The sequence below is a fragment of the Lacerta agilis genome, chromosome 8 (assembly GCF_009819535.1).
Source record: "Lacerta agilis isolate rLacAgi1 chromosome 8, rLacAgi1.pri, whole genome shotgun sequence".
Taxonomy (NCBI): Eukaryota; Metazoa; Chordata; class Lepidosauria; order Squamata; family Lacertidae; genus Lacerta; species Lacerta agilis.
In genome coordinates this window covers 20,007,336-20,019,501 of record NC_046319.1, presented here as the reverse complement: position 1 = coordinate 20,019,501, position 12,166 = coordinate 20,007,336, and the positions used below count along the sequence as shown (strand labels likewise).

The window sequence follows — 12,166 nt, the reverse complement described above, 5'->3', positions numbered from 1 at the left end:
CAGAAGAAGCCTATTGAAAAACCAAGAAACCCAAACCCAAATCAAAGTGTTTCCCCTTGCCCTGCAAGGGGCTTTTAAACAAACAAAATCACACGGTGTCACAAATGGGGGCTCTAAAATTCTACCTGGATGCTGCAACAAGATGGGTGAATTGCAAACTGTTCTTAGCAAAGACAAGAAAACAAAAACATACAGTAGCAGAAGCATGTGGAACAAGGAAAGTCAATGTCGAAAATCCTGGTCAGAATCGGGAGGAAATTTCCAGAGGTACCAATTAAGGTAGTATGGGGAACCTCTGGCCTTCCAGGTATTGCAAGTCTACAACTTGCATCGTCCCTGACACTTAGCCATGTTGGTTGGGGCTGATGGGAATTGGAATCGATAACAACATCTGGAGGGTTTATAAGAGTACTGTGTCCAATTCTAGGCACCCAAGCTGGAGGGTAAAGGTAAAGTGACCCCTGACCGTTAAGTTAAGAATCTGGTAACCAAGCCTTATGAGGAACCAAGTTCATCTAGTCCAGCTCTCTGCAATGCAGGAATATGTAGCTGTCCCTTATGGAGATCAAACCTGCAACCTTGGTGTCATCAACACCATGCTCTAACCAACTGAGCTATCCAGATGATTTATTTAACAAAATTTATATACCCCTTGTTCATAGCTACAGCCTGTTCCCAAAGTGGCCAACCTGATGGAATGAGTTGCTTTAAAGCAAGGGTGACTACATTTCCCATTATCCCTAACCTTTGGCCATACTGCCTGGAGCTGGTGAGAGTTGGAGTCCAATAGCATTTGGAAGCTCCCTCCAGAACCTCTTACCTTTCTGGAGTCTATTGAAATGTGCTGCGACAAAAAAGAAGAAGAAAATTTAAAGAAAAAGAGAGCAAGTTTCTTAGAAAGCAAAATTTTGCACCCGAGCCAATAAAACACACACATTGTTGAATGCAACCCCTTATCACCTAAGCATGAATTTGTTCTGAAATCTAGGGAACATAACCCATCTATAGGGCTTCTAAGCAAGAAACAGCTAGCACCAAACTATATATCATTGTGTGTGTTTTTGTGTGTAATGACAGAGCCCATTTCTCCCAAAGATGAAAACTATAGCTTTTTTGATGTTTTGCTTAGGAATCCATTACAAAGACCAAATAATGATTTGGATTTGATCAAGCAACAAACCTTTGACTCTAGAAACAGTTGTGGAATTGTTTTCCTTTCTTGGGTAGGGGAAGAATGATGCCGTCTTTGCACCCCCTCAGAAGGGGGGGGGGAACCTTGTCCATCTGTGAACTCTTCACAATAGCTTACATAGAAAATAAACCTTACAACATCATGGCGAGTATATACTGTATATACAGCGTGTGTGTACAAAGTCGTCTTGCTAGGCAACGCCTTCACCCAGCTAACACAGATATCCCTCAGGTTAATCAAATCGTAAAGAGCTGCTTTTCTGTTCTGCAAAGTACTGTAGAAAAACAAACACTTTTTTTGGCAGTCTGTTAAAGAAAAGAAGTCCCTAAGTGGTTTGGTTCCAGTTGGCCGTGGAGACCTCCCACGATGTGTGACAGGTCAGCCCTGTTCTCACTTAAAGAAGTTAGGGGCTTGGAGACTTTTCTGATGAGGTGGAAGAGAATAGATAAGATGAGACACGTGTTATCCTTAAGGTCCTTGATGCTGTGATACAAAATTAACCCAGGTTTGCTACACAACCAAGTGCAACACAACACAGGTTGTGGTTTTTTAACCCAGTGCATGTCCTGCTGCTAAATGCAACCGCCAAATTAGCTACCCTTCTTGAAAAGGTACGTCGCAAAGGACTGCATTTAAGCTCCAGAGCACAACTGCCATGTCCTGCCCCAAGCTCTGAAAAAAATACTTTTCGGTGGCTACCCGAAAGGCTCGTTCTGCCTGGCTGTTGTGCCAAATACCTTTCAGGTCCAACTGTTCAGTTCCTTGCCCTTAATCCACCGGCTTCCATGCGCCTCTCTAGAAACACTCAGTTGATTTCTCCCTCTGTGAATTCCTCTTTGATGGACTGTTTGCGGGACTTGCAGTCCGGGAGGTCAAAGCCGAAGTCCGCCCACTCATCGGCCCCACTGCGGTTCGGGATGGTGATGGTGTGGCGGACGCGGAAGTGAACGGCTTCCATGACACGTTGCCTCTGCAGCTCGCCAGACGTGCCGATGGAGATGGTGGAGGCATTGCTGCTGGAGCGGATGAGCTGCTGGGCTCCGTAGTCGTGGCCCTGCTTCAGTTCCTGGAGGCCCCTCCAGATAATCATCCGGTACTGCTCCGGGATCTTCAGTGCTCCAAGATCCTGCAGAGAAAGGTGTTTGGGAGATTGGGTAGACAAAAGGACTCAGTGAACTGTAAGAATATAAGAGCCTGTTGAATCAGGCAGACAGCCCATCTCACCCAGCATCCTGTTCTCACAGAGGTCAACCAGATGCCTTTGGAAAGCCCAACAAGAACACTCTTCCCTCCAGTGTTTTCTAATAATTCACATTCAGAAGCATTGCTGCCTCCACATAGCCATCATGGCTCATAGCCATCGATATCCATCTCTAGGGATTTGCCTCTTCCAGTCCTGATCTCTCTACCTCACGGCTACTATTTCAAGCTAAATACAGTCATACCTTGGGTTACGGCCACTTCAGGTTGTGCGCTTTCGGGTTGCGTACCGTGCCGAACCTGGAAGTATCGGAATGGGCTACTTCCGGGTTTGGCACTTGCGCATGCACAGAAGCACTAAATCGAAACCCACGCTGCGCAGATGCGACACTGCGGGTTACGGACGCTGCAGGTTGGGAATGCACCTCCCGCACAGATTGTGTTTGCAACCCAAGCGTCCACTGTACCAGTAAAAAACAAACATGGAAGGCCCAAGTACTACATGTTTAACATAGCAAGTGCTCTGGCCCTCCATGTGAGAATTTGGGGGAGGAAATGAGGAGACACAGAGGCCCAGACAAGCCTCACGTTCCCCTCGGAGCACTGATTTACAACACAAACAGTTTTAAGTCCCACTCATGAAAACAGCCAAGGATTCATGCGCAAGTGTTAATTTAGTTAAAACAGTAAGCACTGTAATACTCTATTACAGTTTCCCCTAACTTTGGGCCCCACAGTTGTTTTGGATTTATTTTGCAGGGAGTTGGCAGTACCATTGCCTCTCCTTTCTTGCTGATGAAGCCAGCCATTTTGTACCGGCACTCAGAAAACTTTTATGAAGAAATAAGTATCAGGACCTCATGGTTGTTTTTGTTTTTTGTTTTTTGTTTTTTAAAAACGACAACAAAAAGAGTTGGAGCCCAAAACGTCTGGAGAGCATCAAGTTATAAAAGGCTTCTCTGTTGGGAGTTAGGTGTGGGCATAACTCAGGAAACATGAGGTATCTGAAGAAGTGTGCATGCACACGAAAGCTCATACCAAGAACAAACTTAGTTGGTCTCTAAGGTGCTACTGGAAGGAATTTTTTATTTTATTTTGTTCAGGAAACATGGAAAGTCTTCATTCAAAAATGGGATCTTTCTTCAAACACACAACACTAAACTTTATGGAGTTAAGCAGCAAGCAGCTTTTGATTCCAGTCTAAGACTGTGCAACTGGCTCCAGGTGTTTGTGCAACTGGCTCCAGCCTTTATTCTGCGGGTTTTCTGTTCATTGCTTGAAGCCCGGAGTGGAAAATGACATACAATGCATGGCACCAAAATATGACATGGTGAAGATTTGTGGTTCAGTGCAACATGTGGCATTTATTGGACAGACATTTATGTAGGGTTCCCTTAGAGCAGCCTTTTCCAGCCTGGAACCCGCCAGACATGACTGGACTCCAACTCATCCCAGCATGGCCGATCAGCAAGGATGATATGAGGGCAGAAGGTTTGGGGAAGGTTGCCTGAGAGGTGAAATGATGGTGTCAGTGGGTAGGGATACAGAACTCTGCCTAATTTCTGATCCATACCGCTTTCATAAGTTTTTACCTATAATTCCTTTGCAACTGCCATTAAATAAAAAACACCTCACAAACCCATGCTTAACTGCATATTTTCTCTCAGAACATGTGTTTAAATGTGTGCTTCTCTCAGAATCTGTGTTTAAATATGTATCCTCTCAGAATATGTTTTCCTCACAGAATACACATTTAAGGTATTTTCTCTCACAACACATATCTAAATGTCCATTTTCTCTCAGACCACATTTCTCTCAGACCATTTTCTCTCAGACCCCCCCTTGTGTTTAAATGTGTATTCTTTCTCATATGTTTTTCTTTCAAAATACATATTCAAATGTGCACCCCCCCCCCCAGAATACATTGTATTCTCTCTCAGAATATGTTTTTCTCACAGAATGTATATTTAAATGTGCATTTTCTCTCAGAATATGTATCGGAATGTGCATTTTTCTCAGAAGGTGCTTGAAGGTGTGTTCTTCCTCACAATATGTTTTTTTCCTCAGAATACATATTCAGTTGCATGTTTCCCCCCAGAATATGTTGTACAGTATTCTCTCTCAGAATATGTTCTTCTCACAGAATTATTATTTAAATGTGCATTTTCCCTCAGAATATGTATTGAAATGTTCATTTTTCTCAGAAGGTGCTTAAAGGTGTGTTCTTCCTCACAATATGTTTTTTCCTCAGAATACATATTTAGTTGTGCATTTTCTCTCAGAATACATTGTATTCTCTCTCAGAATATGTTTTTTCATCAGAACACATATTCAAAGGTATATTTTCTCTCAGAATATATTTTTTCTTTCAGATTACGAGTTCTAACATGTATTCACCCTCAGAATACGTTTTTCTCTCAGAATACATATTTAAATGTGTGCTTTCCCACATAATATGTATCTAGCTCAGTATCATCCTGCAAGCTCCCTATTGTCTACACTGATGGGTTTCAGGTGGGGGACATTTCCTACCTGGAGATACCTGGAGATTGAACTAGGGACCTTCCCATCAGATGTCAAACAAATAAATGACTATTTGACTTTTAGAAGACATCTGAAGGCAGCCTTGTTCAGAGAAGTTTTTAATGGTTAACGTTTGATTGTGTTTTTAATATTTTGTTGGGAGCCACTCAGAGAGGCTGGGGCAACCCAGTTAGATGGGTGGCATATATGGTAAATGCTATTATTATTATTATTATTATTATTATTATTATTATTTGTATACCACCTTTTTCCCTAAAAGAAACTCAATGTGGTTTACAGAGTAAAGCTGGATTATTATTTTTAAAGTTGCACAAAATTTTGCATTAAATGTTCAGTGCTTGACAGAACTGACCACATTATTTCACCATTTTCTGTTATGTGCTCTTCATATTTTTAGAACAAAAATGCAACCGATGACTGTGTGGGAAAGTCTTATTATTATTATTATTATTATTATTATTATTATTATTATTATTCATGCAAAGCAGAGGTTCTACCACTGAGTTTTTGGCCTTTTCAACCATACCTGAGTACCCAAAGTTGGGATGGGGGAAGGGTGCTCTAGGTAATTGTCTTTATTGTTTAACTAATATCATCAAGAGATTTCTCCTGTGACAAGCTTGCATTTCAGCTGCTCGAGACCCCCAATACCCCCCATCCCATCCCCAAAAACGTTGTTTTGAGAGCGACAGCCCCAAGAGAAACAGAGCAATGAGCAACAGATCTTCTCTGTATTTACCTCTAGAGTTAAGTTCTGCAGGTGGTAAAGAGTCTGTAACCCTTGTGAAGTGAAATAGTCAATGCAGTTTGAGCACCCCAAACCTGTTAAAAAACTGCAGAAGAAAAAGAAAAAAATATATAGATATATAGATATATAGATATGGGGGGGGGGATAGAAGTGGAGTTCAGTCCTCAGGTACATTAAACTCTTATCAGTAAGGTAAGCTAGGAATGGTAAAAATAATGGACAAGCTTCTCATATCCTAGGATGGCTCCAATAACTGACAAGATATTTTGTAATATTGAGGGGAAATGGTTCCCATAACGCGTCCCCTTCCCCCAGCTCTCATTTAATGCTGACAGAAGTCATTTTTTAAGAATATGATGGGTTAATAGGGTAGGAAATAAGGCAGGGGTAGCCAACGTGGCGCCCTTCAAATATTGCTGGACTACAACTTCCATCATCCATGACCTTTGGTTCGAGCTGGAGGGCAGCAACATCTAGGCCACATCCATACCAAACATTTAAAACTCTGTGGTGCCATTTTAAACATCTTGTAATCCCTTAGCTAAAGAAAACAAGTTGTGAAAGGAGCGCTCGCCTTTCTCTTCTACCCCCCTCCCAACAGAGCATTGCCTAAGCCAGAGCTTTCCAAACTGTGTGTCGCAGCATGTTAGTGTGTCGGCTGAAGTGTTGTCACGCGATAAGTGCCCGTATCTCTCATAAGGGGTTAGTTTAACCTCCTGTTTGCTAGCAAAACTGAATTACTGTTTCACGAAATGATGCACTTCTAAAAAGTGTGCCACCGACATGAAAAGTTTGGAAAGCTCTGGCCTAAGCAAACCAGTTGCTACAGAGGTTAGTGTGTGGTTAAACAAAAACAAAACCAGGCGTTGCTGAGTTGACCCATGCTGAGCCACCTCCTTCCTACCTGACAAGGTTTGGGTCTGGGTTGTAGGGCGGAGGGGGCGTGCAATGCGACCCTGAGACCATGGACTGCGAGGGGTGCCCGCCGTTCATTTCTCCATTGGACTGCATGGTGTGGCTGTTCAGCATTCCCGGCCCTGGGTTCAAGAAATGGCAGCAAACCAGCCTGGTGAGTTTGCAAAATACATTCCAGGTACAACCTTACACAATTCAGGGGCTGCCAACCCCTCGGGGCCAATGGGATCATAGGGAATGTTGAGAAAATGCTGCAAAATGGCTGCAGCATAGTGCAAAATGGATGCCTTGGGGTGGGGCATAATAAAAAATGGCTACCTCATCCAAAAGAGCAGGAAAAGATATGTATTTAGCGGGGACATTTTGCTGGCTCCAAAGTGGGTAAAGGTGGGCACACAGGCATCAATTGGCACCATGTGTAAGTATCTCTTCTCCCAGGTGCATGCTTCCAGGGAAGGGTGCTTAGGAGGACAGTCTCACAATACAATGGTGCATGTGTGTACTCAGAAGTAAATCCCATTGACTTCACTTGGGTTTATACCCAGGTAAGGATGTTTGAACATGCCTCAATCCATTCCAGTATTCATTTGCCCTTTCACCTGGCAATTTTTGTTCTGCTGCAATTGGGTCATTTTGCACATGTCTGTGTTCCATCTAGTCATTCTCTGATGCAACAAGTATGTATTTTTTAATGTGGTGTGTGTGTGTGTGTGTGTGTGTGTGTGTGTGTAGCACACAACAGACACAAAAAAACTCAGTCATCAACAGATATTCACAATCCTTCCTTGCATGTTCCCTTGCAAAGTTAATATAGTAAATTTCCGTAAGAGGCAATATCTAAAAAAAAAGGTGCAACACTAGTACAGTTATAATCTTGGAATAGCTCCTGCCCTACCAAGAATTGGAACAGCAATAATGAAAATAAAAAATGATAAAAAGAATACTAAAAACAAAACAAAAGAAAAGAAAAGAAATCAAAAGAAAAAGGAAATAGAAAAAGAGCAACATCTGGGCCGAGTCATGAAAATATACATATTGAAAGCATGTTTAATGTCTAATTTAATGAAGAGATTAAAGTGGGAAGCCCAAGGAAGAGATTATGTACAAATTCAGCCTTACTGAAGCGAACAAGAGGCTAGAATGAAATTATACTTTTAAAGAGTTTGTGTAATAAAAATATTTGGATGAAACTGTATATGGAATTAGATTTATATGTGTAGGTGTGTTTAATGTGTATTTGTTCTATGTGTATGTATATGTATATGTAAGTTTGTATTTTGATTAATTAAAAAAAAAGTAAATTTCCGTAAGAGTAACCCTCTTAGAATTTTTGCAGCCAAAACAACAAAGAGCCAAAAATGGCTTTGTGATGGGCCATTAGCCCATTCAAAGCCATCCATGACTCCAAACCTATCTATGTTCACTCAGAAGTAAGTCCCGCTGAATTTAGTGGGGTTACCGCCAGGTAATTTGGGGTTGATTTTGCAGCTCAATGTAAGCTTGATGTCTTATCCCATTTTCCTCACTCAGGCATCAGGCAGAGACAGTTTAGCTGGTCAGCTACAAGTCAAGAATACATTGTGGGAAAGGAAAGCAATTTTGAATTTTATTTGTTTTTAAAACAGAGATTTAGAGTGGACAAAAAACGGGCAGCCAAGTCCAAATGGCATCGCCTCTTCTTGGCTGTTTGAGGGGCTTCCCGCTCCCCTGACAGTCATTATTTTACACTTGAATCCAGTTTGCTAGAACCTTGGGAGTTTTGTAAAAAAGAAAAAAGGAACCACAAAGTAGCTGTCACAAGTTTGGGGAAGGGCTGTAGCTCAGTGGTAGAGTGTCTGCTTTGCACGAAGAACCCCACCCCAAGATCAACCCCCAGTTTCTCCAGGTAGGGCTGGGAATACCGCCTGAGTATGAAAACCAGGAGAGTTGCTGCCAGTCAGTGCAGACAACAGTAAGCTAGATGATCCAATGGTCTGACTCTGCACAAAGCAGCTGTTTACACTTCCATATTTCCAAATCGCCACATCTCGGTTCCAAAAGGAAGAGCGAGGCTACCCGTTTTATTTAGAAAACTACCGGTATATATCCCACCCTACACAGCCCTGAGAGGCTGGCTCAGGTAGCATGCAAGAAGCCCAAAAATACAGGCACACTGAAATTGACTACAGGAAATGAAATGACAGGGTATCTGTAGGGAACCAGGAAGATCCAGAGAAAGGGTGCTGCACAGACAATAAGTAAACATTCTTGGCCTTTTGCATTAGGTGCCTTGCCTTACCCATCGGCCCAAGGGTGGTCCCAGCGCTGGAGCTGTGCTGCGGGGGCTGCCCCACGAGCTGGTTGACGGACGGCAGCTTATTGATCCCTCCCGTGTGATGCTTGTTGATTGGCGAGAGAACTGGGCCATAGGAAGAAGGAGGCTGAAGGTGAGTCCTGCATGGGGAATGGAGTTTGGTGGTCAGGGGCAGGGATGAGTGGGAGGGTAGGAGAAGTTTGCTCCAGTACACATTTATTTATTTATTTAATCAGCTTATTTAAACTTGTGCTCTCATGTGAACTGTCAACCTGCAATAGCTGATGGACCAAAGGGTTAACCATCCTTGAAATATTTGAAATTTGCTGACTGGTCTTGAAAACACAGAATCCTCTCTTCTGAAAAATATAAACAAAATGGCTTGCAACACAGAGAACACAACAGGTGGTGCCAGAGCGAATTAGAGGCAGACCCAACTACCAGTAAATCTTGTTTTGTCCCCATCCTCCTCCAGCACCCTGCTCACCCTAATAGTGCTGCAAGTTGTTTTGGGGAAGAGCAGGGAAAGACAACTGGGGACTTACTGGCGTTGCAAGAGCTGCTGCTGTTGCTGGCGATAGGAGTCGACCAGCTGTTGGGGAACCAGCTCCACCAGCTCCAGGCTTTCCTTGATCTTCATCAGGATCTCAAAGTTCTCTCTGCCGCGTACCTGAATCAAGGAGAACAGATGTGAGTTAGAATCAAAAGAGTCGGAAGGGACCCCCCAGGGGGCGGGGTCATCCGATCTAACCCTCCCCCTGTTCAGTGCAGGACCTGCAGCCGCAGCCTCTGCATTTATACCTCCAGCGTAGGAGAGCCCACCACCTCTCAAGATGACTCTTGGACTAGATGACACTTGGGGGTCCCTTCCAACTCAACAGTTCTATGGTTCTATGATTACAGTTCAAATGTGCTGAGGATATTTTTGAGTTCATTGGGAGGCAGTGGTGAGTTCACAGGTGACTGTGCATGCCACGTTGGAAAGCTGTGGTCTAGTTTATCTTAAAGCGTACTAGAGTGTCTTGTCACTTGTACAGCATTGCACACGCACACAAACACAAACCAGACTCAGGTGCTACTTACAGGTACGTAATATGTCTCTTCTTCCCCATGCCTCCTTTTCTTCACTCCAGCTCCCAGTGCTGGAATACCTTGAGGACTTTGCTTGAAAGCTGGGTGAGGGGAGAGAAGGAAACAATGACTGCTATTAGACAGGGCTTAATTTGAGCCAAGGTTGCGTCTTGGGGAGGATGGTGGAGAACCTGCAGCTCAAGGTGGTGTAATGCATTGCTGCCTCAACGGTCCATCATGGCTATAGATAAGACTTCTCCATGAATGTGTCTAACCTGCTTTTAAAACCACCAAAGTTGGTGGCCATTGCTCGCTCCTGTGGTTGCGAGTTCCAGAGTTAAACCATTTGCTGCATGAAGAAGTACTTTCTTTTATCTCATGCAGCAATAGATAAGCAGCTTCCAGTGACCTGTCCATGGTCCTGAAAGCCCTGTTTGTACCTAGGATCCTACAGCCAATTAGCTCCAGTCATTTGGGTCATTTTAACTTTTGGTATATAGGAAGCTGCTTTATCCCAGACCAGTCCATAGGCCCACCTCGCTCAATATTGACTTCAGTAACAGGCATCAGGTTGGGGGGCAGCTCTCCTTCCTTGAATGCTGCCCAAGATCCACAAACCAAAGACTTACTCCGCTTATTTGGGTTGCCGTTTTTCGCCACGCTTTCATTCAGGGCCTGCTGCTCTCGATAATGGTCCTCATCCGCTTTCCGGTCTCTGCCGGGACAAGCGCAGATTCGGCCTTCGAATGACCTCCTCCCCAAGACCTGTCCACTGAGAAGCAAAGACAATGTCAATTCAGCAGACGCAAACCTCTATAGTTACCAACAGTGGGCTGTATCTAATGTTAGTCCTACCCAGAGAAGACCCACTGAAACCTATGGACATGACTACCTTGAGTCCATTAATTTCAGGGGGGTCTGCTCTGAGCAGAACATAGCTGGATGCAACCCAGTGACCATGTTTATAATTATTATAATAATTATTAGACCTGTTACTGTGATTAGCAGTAACATAAAAACATAAATACATGTAATATATTGTAATGTTAACACATTCATTTTTTAAAAAAATGTGCAAGTCATAAAAATATTCAAAACAATCCCTCCCCAAAATAATGGCAGCAGAAAGCTTTAGCAGCAAAAACCATAATCTTCCTAGTTTATCAAAAGCTGGAAGTGGGGAAAGATACATTTTGACTTGGCATCAACAATATGTCAATGAAGGTGTCAGGTGGGGCTCACTGGGGAGAGTGTTCTGAAGTCTGGGAGCCACAACTAAAAAGGCCCTCTACTTTGCCACCATCCTCCTCCAAGCCTTCCTTAAAGAAGGAACCAAGTGGAGGAGATCTAATGGTCTGGGTGGGTTCAGATCAGGAGATATTGAGGTCTCCTATGTGCTAAGCTGATACACTAACCCACAGATTTTCCACACCTATCAGCCAATCACCCATTCCCACCACCCTTCTGAGTAATACCCCTCCCCACTCTCTCACTATAAATAAGTGTCTGGTGACTTCTGTTTCAGTGTATCTGAAGAAGTGTGCATGCACACGAAAGCTCATACCAAGAACAAACTTAGTTGGTCTCTAAGGTGCTACTGGAAGGATTTTTTTATGTTTTTATTTTGTTTTTACACTAAACCACCGTACTAGTTGTCAAATGGGAAGGGGATAACTTTGCATACTTCCCTGAGCTGCTGTGTGGTGGCAGCAGTGGGAAGCAGATGAATGATAATAAATGAGGAAGGTCCAAAGCCTGACTCTGGGTGTGTTAGGGCCAAACTAGACATGACACAGGAGTTGGTGAATCCATCTCCTGCTGTTATTTCTTCAGTTAATAGCAATTAGAGGCAGGGATGACTTGGTGTGGGTAGTGGGGGATGGGATCCAACCTTTTACTTCTGTGCCCCCAATTCAAATTCTGCCAACACACACACCCAGCATGGCCAATGGTCAGGGATAATGGAGTTGTAATCTCTGGAGAATCACTGGCTTCCTACCCATGGTTTAGCACATCAGAAGTAAGAACCATCACCTTGGGCTTGGCATGGAAACAAATCGGAACCCAGTGCACTTGACATAAGGCCAGTCTGAAAAGCATGTGCCAGTAAGCAACCTGTTGGCTGCACTTTGCACGCATTTCCAAACTGTCTTCAGTATAGAGAAAATTGCCATGATGCAGGCATGGCTCTGATCTTCATCTA

At 43.5% G+C, this 12,166-nt stretch overlaps 1 protein-coding gene across 4 annotated transcripts in view; it reads right to left on the bottom strand.

Annotated features, from left to right (window-relative positions):
* Positions 1 to 1,484: 1,484 nt before the first annotated feature.
* Positions 1,485 to 12,166, bottom strand: part of TP73 (tumor protein p73) — a 100,292-nt gene continuing 89,610 nt past the window's right edge. For 3 of the 4 annotated variants that reach the window (XM_033156429.1, XM_033156430.1, XM_033156431.1), the window contains 7 exons: positions 10,593 to 10,735; positions 9,976 to 10,064; positions 9,438 to 9,562; positions 8,878 to 9,032; positions 6,589 to 6,721; positions 5,676 to 5,769; positions 1,485 to 2,318 (listed from right to left, as the gene is read on the bottom strand). In XM_033156429.1, the coding sequence (XP_033012320.1) occupies positions 1,998 to 2,318; positions 5,676 to 5,769; positions 6,589 to 6,721; positions 8,878 to 9,032; positions 9,438 to 9,562; positions 9,976 to 10,064; positions 10,593 to 10,735 (1,060 nt within the window). In that variant the 3' untranslated portion in view covers positions 1,485 to 1,997. The remainder of the gene's footprint in view (positions 2,319 to 5,675; positions 5,770 to 6,588; positions 6,722 to 8,877; positions 9,033 to 9,437; positions 9,563 to 9,975; positions 10,065 to 10,592; positions 10,736 to 12,166) is intronic. The other variant, XM_033156432.1, reaches the window with a different exon arrangement.